Source organism: Dermacentor andersoni, chromosome 3, assembly GCF_023375885.2.
Source record: "Dermacentor andersoni chromosome 3, qqDerAnde1_hic_scaffold, whole genome shotgun sequence".
NCBI lineage: Eukaryota > Metazoa > Arthropoda > Arachnida > Ixodida > Ixodidae > Dermacentor > Dermacentor andersoni.
Genome location: NC_092816.1, coordinates 204,396,862 through 204,414,465, shown reverse-complemented (window position 1 = coordinate 204,414,465; position 17,604 = coordinate 204,396,862). Strand labels below are relative to the sequence as shown.

The following is a 17,604-nucleotide window of genomic DNA, read 5'->3' as shown; positions in this document are numbered from 1 at the left end:
CACACAGGCAGAATGATGAAAGCGGCCACGAAAGAAGAATCCCTGATATCAATTCTAGAAGTAAATCGTCCAGTAGGCATCAGTAATTGACCGCCTGCCGTCCTTATGTGAGGTCCCATCCATGGCGTCCTTACTTTCTTCAGGCGGAAGACGAGTTCCTGACTCATTATCGAGAAGTCGGCACCAGTGTCGACTAACGCTGTCATGGCTGTCCGTCCACCAAAACATCAATGTCGGCGCTCACAATTTCTTCGGTGTTTATCGGCTTCACAGCGTTTTGCAGCGGAAGTGTTGGGGGCTTTTTATTGTCTTGCGGCAGGCCTGCAACATTACCCCCAGAGGTCGCCGCCTACAGTTTCCCCGGCGTGGGCTGGGCGACCTTCGTCCTCGGAGGTCAGCAAAAGTATGTCCAGTAGGTGAAGCTATCTGACACAGAGGGGTTGGAGAACGCGACCGACGGCCGAAATCGGACCTATTGTTGGGCATGGATTCGTCATTCGGGTGTGCTTGGAGGTTCCCGAAAAGTAGCGTCGTCGTGGCGTAGCATGAAATCGTCATTTGCACGTCGACCATAGGACCACGGACGATGAGGTCGAAATGACGTGTTGCGATGCCAGCAATTACGCGAAATATGGCCGGTGCCTCCGCAGTGAAAGCAAAGTGGTCGCCTATCAACGGTGCGCCATACGTCGGTTTTCCGAAATTGCGGCCATCCCGTAGCGTCGTTTTGCGGCCTTGACCAAGGGGCGGCAAATGACGGCTGCTAATGTGACTGCAGCGGCATAACGGGTGCGCGCCTCGGAGCATCCTCTTGCGGCAGCGACCAAGGAGTGGCTGTTGGAGGCTGGTGGTACGGCGGTGTGATTGTGACGGGTGGTGGACATCGGACAGCGGCGGCTTAAGTCATGGGACGCTGGTGATCTTGAAAATCGGCTGCCGGGAACGCCTGCCTGATTTCGTCGCGCACCACTTTGGCGATTCATGCTACAGGTTTATCCAATGTCAATGTCAGAATCTTTTGCATTTCCTCTCTGACAAGCTCTCTGATCAATTCACGCAAGGAATTCTGATACTCGGCAGTCCCTGCGGTGGCATTGATTGAATTGCTGGTGGACAGTCGATCGTACTGCCTGCACCGTTGATGAAGGGCCCGCTCAATAGCCGTAGCCTCTTTGATAAAGTCAGCGACGGTGACTGGTGGATACCACACAAGCCCCGTGAACAACTGCTCTTTTACACCTCGCATGAGGTAGCGCAAATTCCTATCTTCAGTCATGTTCGGGTCAGCTCTACGAAAGAGGCGGGCCATGTCCTCGTCGAACATTGTAACCGACTCATTAGGTTGTTGCACCGGTAGCTCCATCATCTGCTGGGCGTGGTCGCGTCAGTCGGCACTTGCAAAAGTAGCCGTGATCTTCTGCCGAAAGTCATTCCACGTCGTCAGGCTAGCTTCACGGTTCTCGTACCAAGTACGGCCACTGTCGTCAAGGGAAAAATAGACGTGGGAAAGCTTTTGCTGCTCAGTCCACTGGTTAATCTGTGTGACGCGTTCACACTTGTCAAGCCAGTCTTCAATGTCTTCGAAGACTGCACCGCGATAGCAATCGGGAACCAGTGGATGCAGAACGGTTACCTGTTGTGGACTGGGAAACCGGCTGCTTTGGGGTGCTCGCGGTGAGCTGGTTTCGGCCATTACGAGATGTGTGCTGCTGCCGGAGAGAGGTGCTTGAAGAGGGGAAAACTCCGGGGCAAGGCCGAGCAGTCGGCGACTAAAGCGATGCACGGGTGTCGTAACTGGTGACAATGCCTCCAGGCTAGATGAACGACTCCCAGAAGGACTCCGAAGCATCAGGCGAACTCAGTACCCAGCGCCTCCACCAGTGTCACGGTACAACGCGGACAGAAGACAGGGAGACGTTCACGAACAACAGGACAACCTGTTCAAAAACAAACGGAACCGAGGCACGTCTTCTTCGTCCTCTCCCAAATCTCAGCCACCCACTAGACGGAGCCCATTATTGCCCCCATCGTCGTTGTCTTCTAAGTAGAATATACGCGTCAATATATATATACACATATACTACAACAAATATCAAATATAATAAACCATAGTTATCGTCGTGTTGGATGTGACGTTGTTATAATGATGCTGGACTGAATCTATAGTGTTCATGCTTGCCATGACAATTACGTCTGTGCCATCACACTGCAAACCTTTCAAAGCCCGACAGAGCCCGGACTCACTGCGCAGCGCTCCAGCATGGCCCAGATGAACGATGGCAGCCAGTACCGTCCACAAGACACGACTCTCGGTGTCCCGTATCCCCAGCGTCTGCAGGGAACCCTGGACCAGCTCCCACATGATGCGCGCCTTCTTTTGGTCGTCGGGCTGAGTGCAGCAACATAGGGCACAGGAGAAACAAGAAAATGGGCTGATGTTGTGAGGAATCCAAGACATAGAAGCTGTAGCTGAACTGATTAAATGAACGCCTTCCAGAGTCCTTCAGACTCTTTATTCAGGAGTGACTCCTAGAAGCAACACACTAAATTCACCCATCGCAATTCCACCACCCCTAACACATTCTGGACGGTTGCCAGTCCCCTTAAGAGAAAGCTTTAGCTCAAGGCCAACTCCGATATTCCTATTCAAATACATGTAAGGCACAGAAATGCTTCGATGAAACGACCACCACGCAAGTTTAAATGAACTTTGTTGCATTCGATAGAGAATGTCAAATTCCAACGACCATAGGAAGCAGAATTCTGACTTAAGGGCTAACATTTCTTTTTATATTGCCAAATATCGGGAACTTCTAAAGAAATAGAAGTATAATGTTTGCAAATCCGTAACTCTGCATCAGAAAAAAATATTGCAGTAGTGGATTAGATCAGATTATGGGGTTTTACATGCCAAAACTAGAATATGATCTTGAGGCACACCAGAGCAGGGGTCTCCGGAAATTTGGACTACCTGGGTTTCTTTAACGTGCACCTAAACCTACGTACATGGGTGTTCTTGCATTTCACCCCCCTCGAAACGCAATTGCCGTGGCCTGGATTCTATCCCGTGACCTCTTGCTTAGCAGCCCAACACCACAGCCACTAAGCAACCATGGCGACTGATTGAAGTTCTGAAAACTGAATCCATTAAGGCATCTAAAGTGGACAAATTGGATATATGAATTTACACCTTACATTAATTTGTTACAATATGCTTACAGGGGTGTTGCAAAAGTCGTATTCGCAAATTAGTGCTATATTTCAGAGGGGTGTATATTACATCAATTTTGTCCACTTTAGATGAACAAGAATTTGGTGCAGTTTACACAATTGTGATGTTTTATATTGCAGAAATACAAACTCGAGTCCCGTTTTTTTATATCTGGTTGTTGTTGACAATTTTTGATAGAACACTTGACAGTATAAAGAAGAAATCTGCTTCCTACAGTCACTAGATTTCAACTTTTTCTTTTAAACCACATCAAATTTTCTGAAATGGCTTAAATCACATCAAATTTGCTGCAGTGGTTGCCGAGAAAAGTCATTTCTCCCTTAGCAAGTATTAAGAAAGGAGCATTTGAGCTAAAGATTCCTTTTAAGGACAACTGCACAAAATCTTGCACACTGTTTCTAAAAAGATTTGCTCGATACAGCGCAGGTGTGCAAAATACCTGGCACAAGATTTCACTCCAAAAGCTCGCAAACAACTCCATTTTTTCCACCAACACATTAGAAAATGTAAACAAACAAAATAAATAAGCACTGCCAATGCTACTTGCAGTGTGTCATGCACAATCCACAAATTCATCGACTGTGTCTATGGCCTCTGCTTGTTGCATTGCATTTGGATTGCATGCCATCACGGAGTGCCCGCAATGTATTTCTCATTTCGATAATACAGTTGAATCCCACAATAACAAAATTGGCAGCAAAACAAAAGCATCTGCTTTCGTGAGAATGTTGTTTTTGCTAAAGAGAGCGCAGTTTACTGTTAAAATTCTGTTATCCTACAATGGTGAGCATTGTTCGAGGCTATTCAGAACCACATCGTCTACAGCATAAGATGTGCTGCATGCAAAGGTCAGTGATGGCATGGCAGCACTGGCATGGAGCAGTATTTCATATCACTTTTGGGGATACACTCCCTTTCGTGAGATTTCATGTTACTAGGCACAGCTGACTGGCATCTACGGGCGACAGACAGCGTTGCTGCAGTGCTAAGCACGTTGTTGACCATGCATGTGGAACGCTGTCACCTGCGGACGCTGACGCATCTGATGCCAAGTTACATGAAACTTCACAAAAGTGACAGTATTCCCGTTAGTGGTCGGCTGCGAATATGGATGCCTCCAGGCAAAACTACATCTAGCGATGCCAAACCCCAATGTAATGCCAGCTGGGTGGTACCAAAACCAGTGTGCTTGAATCTGGGACCGTATTCTAGGCCGATCACTTTCGGCAAAACAATACGGCCCTCAGTTCTCAATTGCAATTGGAAGCACGGCAGCCCATGCAGTAGCCATCATCTCAAGTGCCACTGCCAAGTCCACATCCGGCGGGACTTCTTTGTTTTCTCTGCATAACACATCATTGCTGGGTTTTTAATGGCGCAAGGGCATCTTTGGCCAAAGAGCGCCAAGTCTATGGATATATTCAATGATCTATAGTACAAATACGAGAATCAGACAAGAATGGTAAGCATGTTGAAGTGTGCTATATAAAGGGGCAGGTATTTCCTAGTTAAATATATATAAAAGGCCTAGCTAAACAATGTAACTATTTCGTCATTGCCACAGTATGTATATCCCTCCTCCAATTACTCGCAATGATTGTTTTAAATACAGCTTCTTTCCGAGAGCAATAAAACAATGGAATCTATTATCAGACTCAATAGTAAGGACATCATCTTTACGCGATTTTCTTGCAAATGTCAAAAGCACATGTGTACGCATACCATAACTTGGCCTCATGGCTATACTGTACACCTGGGTATCGTATTGCATGCTGTATTTGCCATGGTGCTACTATCAGTGCATTCCCCAAAATGTACTTTATTTTTCTTTATCGTGTAAATATATTTTTGCTTGTATTGTGACCTACCACTCCTGTAATAGCCCAAAGTTGGGCTGACAGTATCAATAAATGAATAAATGAAAAATGCTGTTAATATTATAGTATCAGATATTTCATCTGTGCGTGGGTTAGAGATTTCGGTGACTATGAGTGATCACTTGTTATATGTTATATACTATGCATGCGTTATACAGATTATCTGTAGTTTTCAGTAATTATAAGCGATACATTTTGCCTTGAAGCCGTCAGCAAAGAACTTTTATGTTGCGAAAAGGTGTGAGACCTAGAAGCATTCAACTCCTCAGGCTCTTCACATTTGTGATGGAGCATGGCGGTTTGCATTGTAGTAGTATACATTGTTTAAGAAATCGACATTGGCAAGGTATTTAAAGACTCTGCTGACACTAAACATAGAGTCATGGGAGAAAAATAATGCAAGGTGAGATGGTATATTATGTGTGTAAAGTTCTAGAAAGCACTGTCTGTAATCTTGCATGGTGAAGTCTTGGACATTCAATTAAGATGTGCCGGACCGTGAGTTGTTTTCCACATTTTGTGCATATGGGTGGTTGTGTGCCTGTTAACAGGTAAATGTGTGTTGCGTAGGTGTGTCCTATACATAGCCTGCAGTGTGGTTTCTGTTAGTCTTGTGACATTTTGCTGGAAAAATTTGCTTGGTTGGGGTTTTATTTCATTAATTTGTTTTCAGTTTCTTTATCCCACTGATGCTGCCAGTGCTGGCGCAGCCGGTTAGGACGGAAGGTTTAATAACTCGACTAGGGACCTTAGTAACTTCAATGTCACCATGTAGACCAGCTTCTCTAGCATTCTTATCTGTCACCTTGTTTCCTGTTGTCGCAATGCCCCGGTACCCAGCATACCACGAGGGAAAGTTCTTCATTGTAAGCATCATTAATGGATTTCAGCAGCTGATTAAAAACAGGATTATCCCCCGCTTTCCCCCGGCTAATGCAGTTACGACACTTAGAGCATCTGTGTAGATAATAGCTTTTTGTATGCTATGTTGTCGTATATGATCCACAGTCATATACCGTATGCTTCAGCAGTGAATATGATGCATGTTCTATTGAGGGTAACTTCAACGCACACTGGGCTGCAGAGCATGACAACAGTAATGATTTAAAAATAGGAAAGGCACTTCGTTCTGCAACTTGTTAGGCAGCACAGTGACGTGCCTCGTAGGATATGCATGCATTACACATGGTATGCAATTCACCATTCCATGTAAGCACAGTTCGATGGCAATGCGGCCGTGCCATTTGAAATGGACAAAGGAAAAACAAGATGGCACCAACAACATGTTTCCGGTGTCTAAAATCATTTCTGGCACTTTGCTGTTTTTGTAAACTAAATTCGCGGCAGCTACGCAAGCATGCTGTGGTGGTATTTCACGTGATTTGAGCAGGCCGGAAATGCATTTGAGCCCTTTATGGACCTCTCTTAGCATTACACAGGCAGATAATGCAGTTAACGGCTGATTTCCCAGAAGCCCAATTTTTCGCACATGCCTGATAATTCGAACGTCTTCATACCGGCCCGTACCCCACTGAGCCAACTTGAAGTTTCGGGTGCTGAAACTCTTTGCCGCCCAATTTTCAGACTTTTTGCCTTGACTGCAGGTTCAAAATGGCATTAATTGAAGCCACCACCATGACCATTTTGATTATTTTGCAGCATCGAACCAGGGCTCTTGCATGCTGATCCGCTGACAGTCATAGTAGTCGTGTTTTTTGTGCTGTTGTTAAGCCTAGCTGCTTTGATGTTCGCTATCAAGCTTCCTGCTGTTCAGTGCCGTGTTGTTCATTCCAAGCCAACAATGGCTCCAACTCCACCTTCGTCGTTCTCGCCGATGGCGTCGAAGAGCAAAAATCACGGCAAGGGTCTAAAGCGCTGCATAATGCCAATGCCCAAAAGTCAGCTTCATGCAATACAGCAGGTTATGCAGTGAAGCATACCGAGAAAACTAAGGGGCAATGGTCAAGAGATAAAATCTGTCTCTTAATTACACACGCGCATGCACCTGCCATCGCCTGTCACAGTACTAGTACCGAGACGCAGAATAATTGCACTCGCAGGTTTTAAAAAATATTTCGGACGTGACTGCGGCGATCCGAGCCCTTGGGGGCAGTAAAGGGCATGCATTCATTCTTTCAGGCTGCCCGATTTTTCAGACGTTTTCGCAGTCCCTAGGGAGTAAAAAAAGATGTTCACTGTACAGGAAGTAACATTCCAGACAATTGCATTATTGCGGAATCGCAGTTTAGTGATGTGGCAATGTTGACATATATGAAATGCATTACATTCTGTGGACGTTCACCAGTGTAAGGGTTTGGGTCTGGCATGCCAAAAGGGGTAGCTAGCCCATGCCATCGTCCGACTCAGCCACGCTAAGGACGTTGTTGACAGGAGAAACATGTTCTCATCGAGAATGAAGAGTACTGGGTTTATTTACGATATCTACAGCAGGAGTGGAGAATGTTACGTCTCAACAGTCTAGCCTGACTGAATTGAAGCATCCTGAGGAGCCGAAAAAGTTCGCCTAAACCCCTTCTGTCCTCTCTAGATCCCTAGGCCAGGAAACACTGCAGCCCCGCCTTCGTCCAATCGGAGCGTCCAAAGTCATCGAAGGACCCGCATTGAGGGAGAAGGTTCCCACAGTCATTTCTGCATCTTTTTTCACTGAACTCACAGAAAAGAAGGGAGCTTCATCACGCTTGACTCAAGCTGGCGCATCTTGGTTCCTGGGATGACCCAGCAGTTAGCTAGAGCGTCTGTCAAACAACGGTAGTGGTTACCGAAGTCCATGAGGAAACGCCAAAGAACACCCTTTTCCAGGAGTTTCTTGTTCCCGTCGTCCTTGATGGCGACAGTGAACCAACAAACAACACTCGATCCACCAAACGTGCCTCGCGTTGCTGGCACCAGTCGTCTGTCCAAGGGGGACGCATTGTTAGCTTCATAAAGCAATTCGTCGTAGTGGGGCAGGAGAGGCTAGAAGGTCACTACCCCCACAGGCCGATCATAACACCACGGATAAGGTGTTTTCATTATGGCAAGACTTTATTTGTCTAAGGCTTTCGTTATTGCGGGGTTCAAGTCTAATAAATGGAAAGCAGGCTCTGTGGATATAACAACTACAGAAGAACCTTTTGATACAATACCGTTTTGTACAATTTTTTGGCACCAACGTTCGCGATCAAGAACATAAGAAATGACCTAATGCAGCTACACTTCTTCTCTAGTTAATACGTTTACGATCAAATTGTGATCATATGATACGTTTTCCGACTGCTAGATCCCATGAAAACAAGAAAAGGCACGAAGCCTGCACAATCAAGAACAGCAGTTGCCCACCCATGGGCTGTGAAAATGCTAGCATGCACTCCGTTTTTTATTCAGGTACTAGCAAATCTCCTCAAGGGTCGTATCATGCCGCATACGCAGCTGTCACCGCAAGCGCTATGGCGATAATCATCTTCACTTATCTGTGGCACAGCATGCGTGGTGTACAGTTGAACCTCTAGGTAACGAACCTCTATGTAACGAATTCCTGGATGTTATGAAATTTTTCAATTCCCCAACACATCCCCCTTGAAGCCCATGTATAGGCGACCTCCACGTAACGAACGCGTTGCAGCGGTTGACCTTGATGTAACGAATTCGCGGCGCAGATCATCAAGCTGTATCTTGTAATGTTTTGCCCAAAATTCGACCGCGCAGTGTGCAACTTTAATGAATATTGTTTAAGTTTTTATATTAGAAGGTTGTGGGGATGCGTGACTCTCACGCCTCCCCTGAGATCTAGTTTTCCCGCATAGCTCGTCTCCTGCAGGGCGGCTTCGCCCGCGGCGGTCGGAGTGGTTGAGGTGCAGTGCGGGAGATGGCGCGAGTGTCGCGCTGCTGCGGGGTTACTTGGGCGCCGAAAGGGAAGGCGCTTGGTCTCTTTGGGTTCGGGAAGCGAGCGGGACGGACGTGCCGCCCGCGCGTGCGCCGACCATGCTTCTGCGAGACTGTCTCGCGTGGCCACCTTGGAACGTGCCACGATTCGCGTGACCGTACACGCGAACGACCAGGCGTTGAGATCCAGCATGGGGCGAACATATTCGCCCGCAATGCCCCCGTATCTCCCACATCTGGCTGCCCAACGTGGACCTCTTGGGGCATCGGACGATAGAGTTAACAGTTTTGCTTCGTTCGAGACCTTTGTTTGAACCGAAGCGTAGGCCTAGCGTGGATTTCGATCGCTAGCGTCGGCGGCGCGCTTTCTTGAGCGAGGCGGCGGTGGCTGTAGTGTGTTTGAACATGTCAACATGCTAAGCCTTTTCGCAAGTGTTTTTTTAATGGCATTCGTTCGTACGAGAGCCACGTGGTCTGCATCCTGGGAGAGCGAGGCAGAGCGCCCGCGGAGCAGTGGCAAGCCTGAAGCGAGTGAGTACGGAAGCCTCGTGGGTGGTCCGAATTTCTTATGTAAATAGCTTCTTCTATCTCTTTGACTCGGATGAAGTCGCGGCTCTGGGAGCCGGGTGACCGCGGGCCACGGGTGCCACGACGGGCTGACTGGTATTGCGGCCTGGCACCGGGCGCTCCGACACAGTCTGGGACGGTGGGCGCCGTCAACTCGGATACTGTGTGCACCGAGCGAAGTAGGACCACCTAATAGAGCTGACGTCTCCTCGCGGCTGCCTGTTTTGCGCCCATTTTGGGTGTTGTTTTTGGATGCCGGTTGTTGTCAGAGTAGCGACGCTTTAGGCCTAAGGCTTTACGAAGCTGCCTGTCGCACGTGGAGGAACACAACCTTGTGGACCGTGGCGTTGAGGCGTTGCAATTTGCTTCCCTCATTCTATTTAGCCTCGCACGAATTGAAATTACTCGTTCGACTCAAGGAAGCGAGCTTCGTTCACGTGAACTTAGCAACTGAGTAGCCGCCCGATCTTTTGCTAGCCGAGTTGAACATCGTACCACGTGGGCGATGCGCATGCAGAATTCCTCTCCCTTGCACTACTTTAGTGTTTGCCGAGTGTTTTGAGTGTACGCAGCGTGATTGGAGTCACCCCTGGCTTGCTGTCACCTGCACATCGTCTGCGCTGCTGCTCCGGACTACGATCGAGTCACCCCGGGCGATGGTGATGCTGTGGCCACTTACTTCGGCGGCCTCCTGCATCCAGCTCACAACCCTCGGCGGCGGACAAAGGAGCCAGCGGTCACCGACAGCTACGGCGGCTCTTGCCAGCAGGGCGCGTCGGCGCGAGCGACGCTTGCTCGTACCGACTACTGCGTCGTCGTCTCCGGAGTCCTGGCCTGGGATCGTGCCGTCGAGTCGCAAAGCTGCTGCTGTGACCGGCGGACGCCAGCGGTGTACCCCAAGGACAGTCGGCTCGCATGTTATGGACAGCGTGTGGACATTTTCCTGGCGCGGCCACTGTTGCATGTACCACCTTGTTGGCGAAGCACGTGTTGATGTTAGACTGTGTGAAATGTTTCGCCGGAATATGTAGTGATTTAAGGTTGGGGGGATGTGGGGATGCGTGACTCTCACGCCTCCCCTGAGATCTAGTTTTCCCGCATAGCTCGTCTCCTGCAAGGCGGCTTCGCCCGCGGCGGTCGGAGTGGTTGAGGCGCAGTGCGGGAGATGGCGCGAGTGTCGCGCTGCTGCGGGGTTACTTGGGTGCCGAAAGGGAAGGCGCTTGGTCTCTTTGGGTTCGGGAAGCGAGCGGGAGCGAACGTGCCGCCCGCGCGTGCGCCGACCATGCTTCTGCGAGACCGTCTCGCGTGGCCGCCTTCGAACGTGCCACCATTCGCGTGACTGTACACGTGAACGACCAGGCGTTGGGATCCAGCATGGGGCGAACATATTCGCTCGCAATGCGGTCGCGGTAAGTCGGACTTCTAGATTTGTCGCGCGCCCATCGGCATGTTTTGGGGATAGCAACTCGGCTAGCAGGCATTGATCTATGAAAGGTGCAATAAATGCCCTTGTGACTGTTTGCACTACTGTGTTGTCGTTCCTTTGTCCCAAGAGTACGGAGGAGACCCCCGTATCTCCCACAAGGTAAAGTAGACTGCGAGCAGAACACTTGCAATCACAGCAAACAAGCAAACCTCGGTGATGATGATGATGTTGAGTGGCGCTAGTGGCAAGCGTAGCAACTTTTAGGCTTTCATTTTGTAGCTTGACATTAGGTGGCACTACTATGACAAATTCTTTGCGGTGTCTTGCGGCGCATTTATGATAAGCCTTCTTCGTCAGCGTGTTGACGTGCATGTGCAAGTGTGTGTTTACGGGGTCGGTTCATTGCGATGAGTTCCGCTGTGAGGAAACGCAAAGTTTTGTCGCTTGAAGATAAGCTCTCGATATTGAATGCGGTTATCGCCGACGAAAAAAAGAAGGATGTGGCTGCCCGCTTTAATATACCAGCCAGCTCCCTCTCAACCATTCTTGCTGCAGAACAAAGCATCCGCACTGCGATGGAGTTGGGCACAAGTGCCAAGAAGAAAAGAATGAAGACGTCGACGTATGCTGATGTGGACAGCGCTGTGTTTGCATGGTTTTTGGACAGACGAGCACAAAACGTGCCCATACGTGGTGCGATGTTGCAGCAGAAAGCCATAGATTTTGCTTGCATCCTAAGCCACGGCGACTTCAAAGCAAGTAACGGCTGGCTGCAAGGATTTAAACGCCAACACATTGTCGTCGAAAAGGTGATATCTGGCGAGTCTGCCTCTGCACACAGCGATGCTGCTGCCTCGTAGGTGGCCGAGAAGCTTCCCAGCATTTTCAGCCGCTATGAAGCTGCTGAAATTTATAATGCTGATGAGACGGCCCTGTTTTATCAAATGTTACCGAGCCGCATGTTGTCACTAAAGGGAGGAGACTGCCGCGATGGAAAGCAAAGTAAACTCCACGTGACGGTTTTGCTTTGCGCCAACACTGATGGCAGCAACAAGCGAATCCCATTGGTTATTGGCCGCAATGCCCGGCCCAGATGTTTTAAAGAAACAAGGCCGATGCCAGTAAAATATGTCACAAACTCCAAGCGTGGATACTGCGGGCAATTTTTTCCGACTGGCTGAAGGAGCTCAACCAAGATGTCAAGTGACAAGGCCACAGCATTTGTTTGCTGCTTGACAACTGCTCCGCACACCATATGGAAGGCCTACAGCTTTCGAACGTCGAGCTGCAGTATTTGCCACCTAACTGCACTTCCCTCATACAACCCTTAGACAAAGGGGTTATTAACAGCTTTAAATGCTGTTACCACCGTCGATTGATACAAAAGATGTTCCTGGACGGCTGACGAAAGTGGATATCTACCAAGCAATCCAAATGCTTGCTGCATCGTGGCAAGACGTCGGATCACAAGTGATCGCCAATTACTTCGCCAAGGCTCAGGTAAATCAGGCCATTCAAGCTACAGTCCCTGAAGACGAACCTTCAAGCCCACCCGAGGTCGCAGAAGCGTGGGATGAACTACGCATGAACGGTGGGGTGCCCGACGGTGTCGAATTGTGCGACTTTTTGTTCGTTGATAATGGCGCTGTCTACGGAAGAGATGACGGATGCGGCACTTGTGGAAACTGTTAAAGATAGCCTTGAAGGTGACGGTTCGTCAGAGCCTGATACGTTTTGTGCAGTGCCTACCACGAGGGAACTGATGGACGTGGTGGACGTTCTGCGCCGTTTCGTCGGCTAGCAGGATGATGAAGCAGCCCTGGATGCCTTAAGTTTCCTTGGAGCGCCGAGTAGTGGCTTCAATCGGGCAAGAACAGCAAGCGAAAATTACGCAGTTTTTCTCTATTAAATAAATTCTTTGAATGGCCAGTTCACTTCAATTGATATCTGTCGCATTTTTATTTCGTTTTGGCATGATCCTTACCAGTTTTAACCCGAACCTGCATGTAACAAAAACCTGGATATAACGAAAAATTGCGAACTTTTTTCAATTTCGTTGTATCCAGGTTTGACTGTATTCACAATTGGAAGCGTACTGCACGCATATTATGGGCAAAAACACAAATGTGCTGTCGTTCCCTGCTGTAGGCAGCACAAAGTTAGCGTCATGTTTTGCTCAGGCAGTATCGTATTCTCGTGTCACACACCTGCTCAATTTCATTTTGGTTTCCCATTACCGCTTTAAAACACTATGCAATAGAAATAGAAAAACAATAACATGCGCCTCAGGCCGCTGGAGTCTCAACGGCTCAATGCGTGGGCGTCTCATGAAGCAAGGATTCACCCCGAGTGAGCTTGTCAAAACTTCCCATCTATGTGCCCTACCTGAAGCTGCTGACATAGGCCAAATTCGAGTAGTGCAAATGTAAGCTTATCGAAGCTGCAAAAACGATAACATGTATCTCGGGCCGCTCGGGCTTTGTCAGCCTAGGTGCATGTCAGCATCTCGTGCTGCAACGCTTCGCGTTACGCAGATGCCAACCACAGATGAGTCTGCCAAATTTTTTAGTGACTTCGGATCATACGTCCTCCCGGTTTAGTATGTTTTTTCTTGCACTTTTCACCAATACATAGGAACGAAGTCCTACTGTGCATGAATGTGTGACAGTGTGAATGCATTTGTTTACATTTTTGCTAACGACATCACTGCGAAAGTTTTTGCTTGGAATACCAGCAGCCATTGCACGGGAGGTCTGCTGGAGATCTACAACCACTAATTTACTGGAAAAAGAGAGAGATAGGAGATAAAAGGACACGCACCTTCCTAAGGGGGGTGACAAAAAGATTGGGTTCCTCCAGATTGTCCAAGTACAGCTCTTTCCTGCACACAACCATACAAGACAGAAATAAGGTTGACAATCAGCACTTCCTTTACCAAGGTAAGCAAACCAGGGACCATAGCACGTAACATTAAAAAAAAATTTTGGATCTTTTTCACCATTCTTCATTAATTGGCATGATAACATACCTCATTTAATACTAGCATTACCCCCTTGCTGCGACAGGTCATAAGAAATGAGTAGAATTGAAGGAAAAGACTCCTTAGTTACAGGTAATGTGAACCTAACGTCGACACAGCAGCAAATAATTCTGTCATTGTTTGTGTGTCGGTGTCAAATTTACACTGCCTGTAAGCATCAAATTATGCCAGCTAGCATCGTAACACTGTTTTTTTGTTTTTTTTTAATTCTTGCACAGCGTGGGTCCTGGCTCTCTTTAGGTAGCTGCAGAAAGGCAGCCACCATCGAATTCCCTGAAGTTCTGTCAAGCTCACTGACAATTTAATTAAAGCAAAATGCAATGGTGTTCAAATTTTCATTTTTTAAACTATTTATTGCAGTTTACTGCCACAGCACCACACATTCCAGTTGTACCTTTACTGAAACTTCATGCAGTAGCAGCACTGGTAGCAGACGTTTAAGCTTTGCATATTGGCTGGCTCTAGTTCTACAAACTTAAAAACCTCCTAGTGATGCTAATTAAAATTAGATTTAGCCAATTTTAGTTTACAAGTTCGTTCATTTGTGATCAACAGTGTTCAAGCAAGAGATGCCTGAGGCTGGAGGCTGACATTTTTAATCAACTGTCACACAAATTCTGCCTTCCGTTATCAAGTTAATCTCTTCATTGCATCTTCAAGGGGTGTACGGTAGCGCAATTAAAAGATGGGAGAGAAGAAGACACACAGGGACACACACAGCGCTAACTTCCAACAAGTTTTATTATTGAAAACCAGATAGTACTTATACACTCAGCCAACATGAATCACAGCCACATGAACAGATAAACATTGAGAGCAAAACATTTTTATAAGTGATATGTAAAGCCAGAACATGACTGGGAAACTCACATGAAGCACGGTATCCCAGTCATGTTCTGGCATCAGTTGCAGAGGGAATACTTAGGCAAGCGCACCAACCTGGGACTTCTGAACGTGCGGAAGGAAATAGTAACCGTGAGAAAAAAAGAGCAACAGTGATACCTTATATCCACTGGTTGACGCACAACCTAAACAATATTGCCCGCCGAGATAACACTGATGTGGTTTTTTTGCACCTAACAAACTAATCGGCTTGTGCAGGAAAACAAGACCAGAAAAGAAAGAAAATGCTCCTAGCTGAGAAGTTGAACACAGGAAGAAGTTTAGAGATTGTAAGACATCATTTATATATTGTATATCCTTATCGTGCGGAAAGTATTACGTTGGACAGTCGGGCAGATGCATTAGTGATAGACTGCGCGAACACAAAAATAAAGTCGACAAAGTTGCATCAGATGGGTTTCTCTCCCTTCATTGTAAGGAACATAAATGCTCCCCTCTCGTCGAATCCACAACCATTACTGGTAGAAATAAGTACGAACTGACTAGACTTATAATTGAAGCCAAGCAGATTGATGCCCTAGGGGATTCCTGTATCAGCAAATCGTCATTGGCTCTCTCTAAAAAAACAACTGAAACTTTTGCGCATGGCTTAACATATCACTTATAAAAATGTTTTGCTCTGAATGTTTATCTGTTCACATATGGCTGCGACTCACGATGGCTGAGTGTATAAGTACGACCTGGTTTTCAATAATAAATATTGTTGGAAGTTAGCGCTGTGTGTGTCCCTGTGTGTCTTCTTATGTCCCGTTTTTTAATTGTGCAACCGTACACCACTTGAAGATGCATTACCAACAATCCCACATTGCAACCCTCGTGATCTTCATTGCAGCTCTGCTGCACTGAGTGAGATCCTCCCTGAAACACCCAGCATATGCGTAACACATTTATTAAAGAATAGAGAACGGAAATGGACATGCCCTCCCTCATGTAAGCATTCGGGACAGCCAAAATATTTCTCACCTGAGTGTGTCTCCCGCACCAGCCAGCAGATAGTAGAAAATGTGGAAGTTTGGCTCGCCTTCAGGCCTCCGAGACACACGTGACCGCTCCAGCATGAGCGCCTGTAAGGCATGCCAGAGAAGAACAGGCCTTCTTCATGACACTTGGCACCATTGCTATCGTAGTAGGAAACACTTCCACATGAACTCTTTGCAATGCAGCTTAGTGAGCACGCATCTTTCTTTAGACACATGTGCATGCAAGAAACCATGGTAGTCTTTGTGAAATAAGGTAAAAATTGGATGTACAAATGCAAGAAAACAATATGAAATGTTGAAATGCATAATTTTACAGCAAAGCTGTTAGGGGCTTATTCCACCAGGATCATGTCCGTGTGTAGACACACAACTCCCCACACCAGGCCGACCCACAGCAGAGGTGCAGCAGGTGTGAAGCACTCCCCATACGCAGGCCGATCCCGAAGATATAGTGCAATGCCAGGCCTACCCGCGGCGGAAGTGATGCAGGTGTGAAGCACTCCCCGTACACAGGCCGATCCCGAAGATATAGTGCAATGCCGGGCCTACCCACGGCGGAAATGATGCAGGTGTGAAGCACTCCTCATATACAGGCCGATCCCAAAGATATAGTGCAATGCCGGGCCTACCCGCGGTGGAAGTGATGCAGGTGTGAAGCACTCCCCGTACACAGGCCGATCCCAAAGATATAGTGCAATGCTGGGCCTACCCGCAGCGGAAGTGATGCAGATGTGAAGCACTCCCCGTACACAGGCCAATCCAAAATATATAGTGCAATACTGAGCCTATCCGCGGCAGAAGTGATGCAGGTGTTAAGCACTCCCCATATGTGGGCTGATGCCGAAGATATAGTACAATGCCGGGCCTGCCCGTGGAGGCGACGCAGGCACGAAGCACTCCCCATACATGGGTCAATTCCGAAGATAGTGCCATGCAGGGCCTATTCACAGTGGAGGTGTCGCAGGCGTGAAGCACTCCCTTTATGTGGGCCGATCCCGAAGATAGTGCAATATCAGGCGTAAACAAGCAGGAGGTGAAGCAGGCGAGAAGCACTCCCCTTACACGGGTCGATCTCAAAGATAGTGCCATGCCGGGCCTATCCGTAGCAGAGGTGTTGCAGGCGTCAAGCACTCCCCTTACACGGGCCGATCCCAAAGATAGTGCAATACCGGGCCTACACACAGCTGAGATGAAGCAGGCATGAAGCACTCCCCATACGCGGGTCAATTCCGAAGATAGTGCCATGCCAGTCCTATCTGCAGCAGAGGTGTTGCAGGCGTGAAACACTCCCCTTACGTGGTCCGATCCCGAAGATAGTGCAATACTGGGCCTGCCCATGGCGGAGGTGAAGCAGGTGTGAAGTACTCGCCTTAGGTGGGCCGATCCCGAATATAGTGCAATACTGGGCCTAACCGCGACAGAGGTGACGCAGGTGTGAAGCACTCCCCTTACGTGGGCCAATCCCGAATATAGCGCAATGCCAGGCCTACCTGTGGCGGAGGTGACACAGGCGTGAAGCACTCCCCTTACGTGGATCAATCCTGAAAATAGTGCCATGCCGGGCCTATCCACAGCAGAGGTGTTGCAACCGTGAAACACTCCCCTTACGCGGGCCGATCCCGAAGATATAGTGCAATACTGGGCCTACCCGCCGCAGAGGTGACGCAAGCGTGAAGCATTCCGCTACATGGGCCGAT

At 48.1% G+C, this 17,604-nt stretch overlaps 1 protein-coding gene across 2 annotated transcripts in view; it reads right to left on the bottom strand.

Annotated features, from left to right (window-relative positions):
• The window catches only part of LOC126524347 (unconventional myosin-XVIIIa-like), a 358,530-nt gene that overhangs the window by 232,799 nt on the left and 108,127 nt on the right, over positions 1 to 17,604 (bottom strand). For both annotated transcript variants that reach the window (XM_050172677.3, XM_050172676.3), the window contains exons 7-9: positions 15,891 to 15,991; positions 13,805 to 13,865; positions 2,245 to 2,389 (exon numbers count right to left, since the gene is read on the bottom strand). In XM_050172677.3, coding sequence (XP_050028634.2) covers positions 2,245 to 2,389; positions 13,805 to 13,865; positions 15,891 to 15,991 — 307 coding nt within the window. The remainder of the gene's footprint in view (positions 1 to 2,244; positions 2,390 to 13,804; positions 13,866 to 15,890; positions 15,992 to 17,604) is intronic.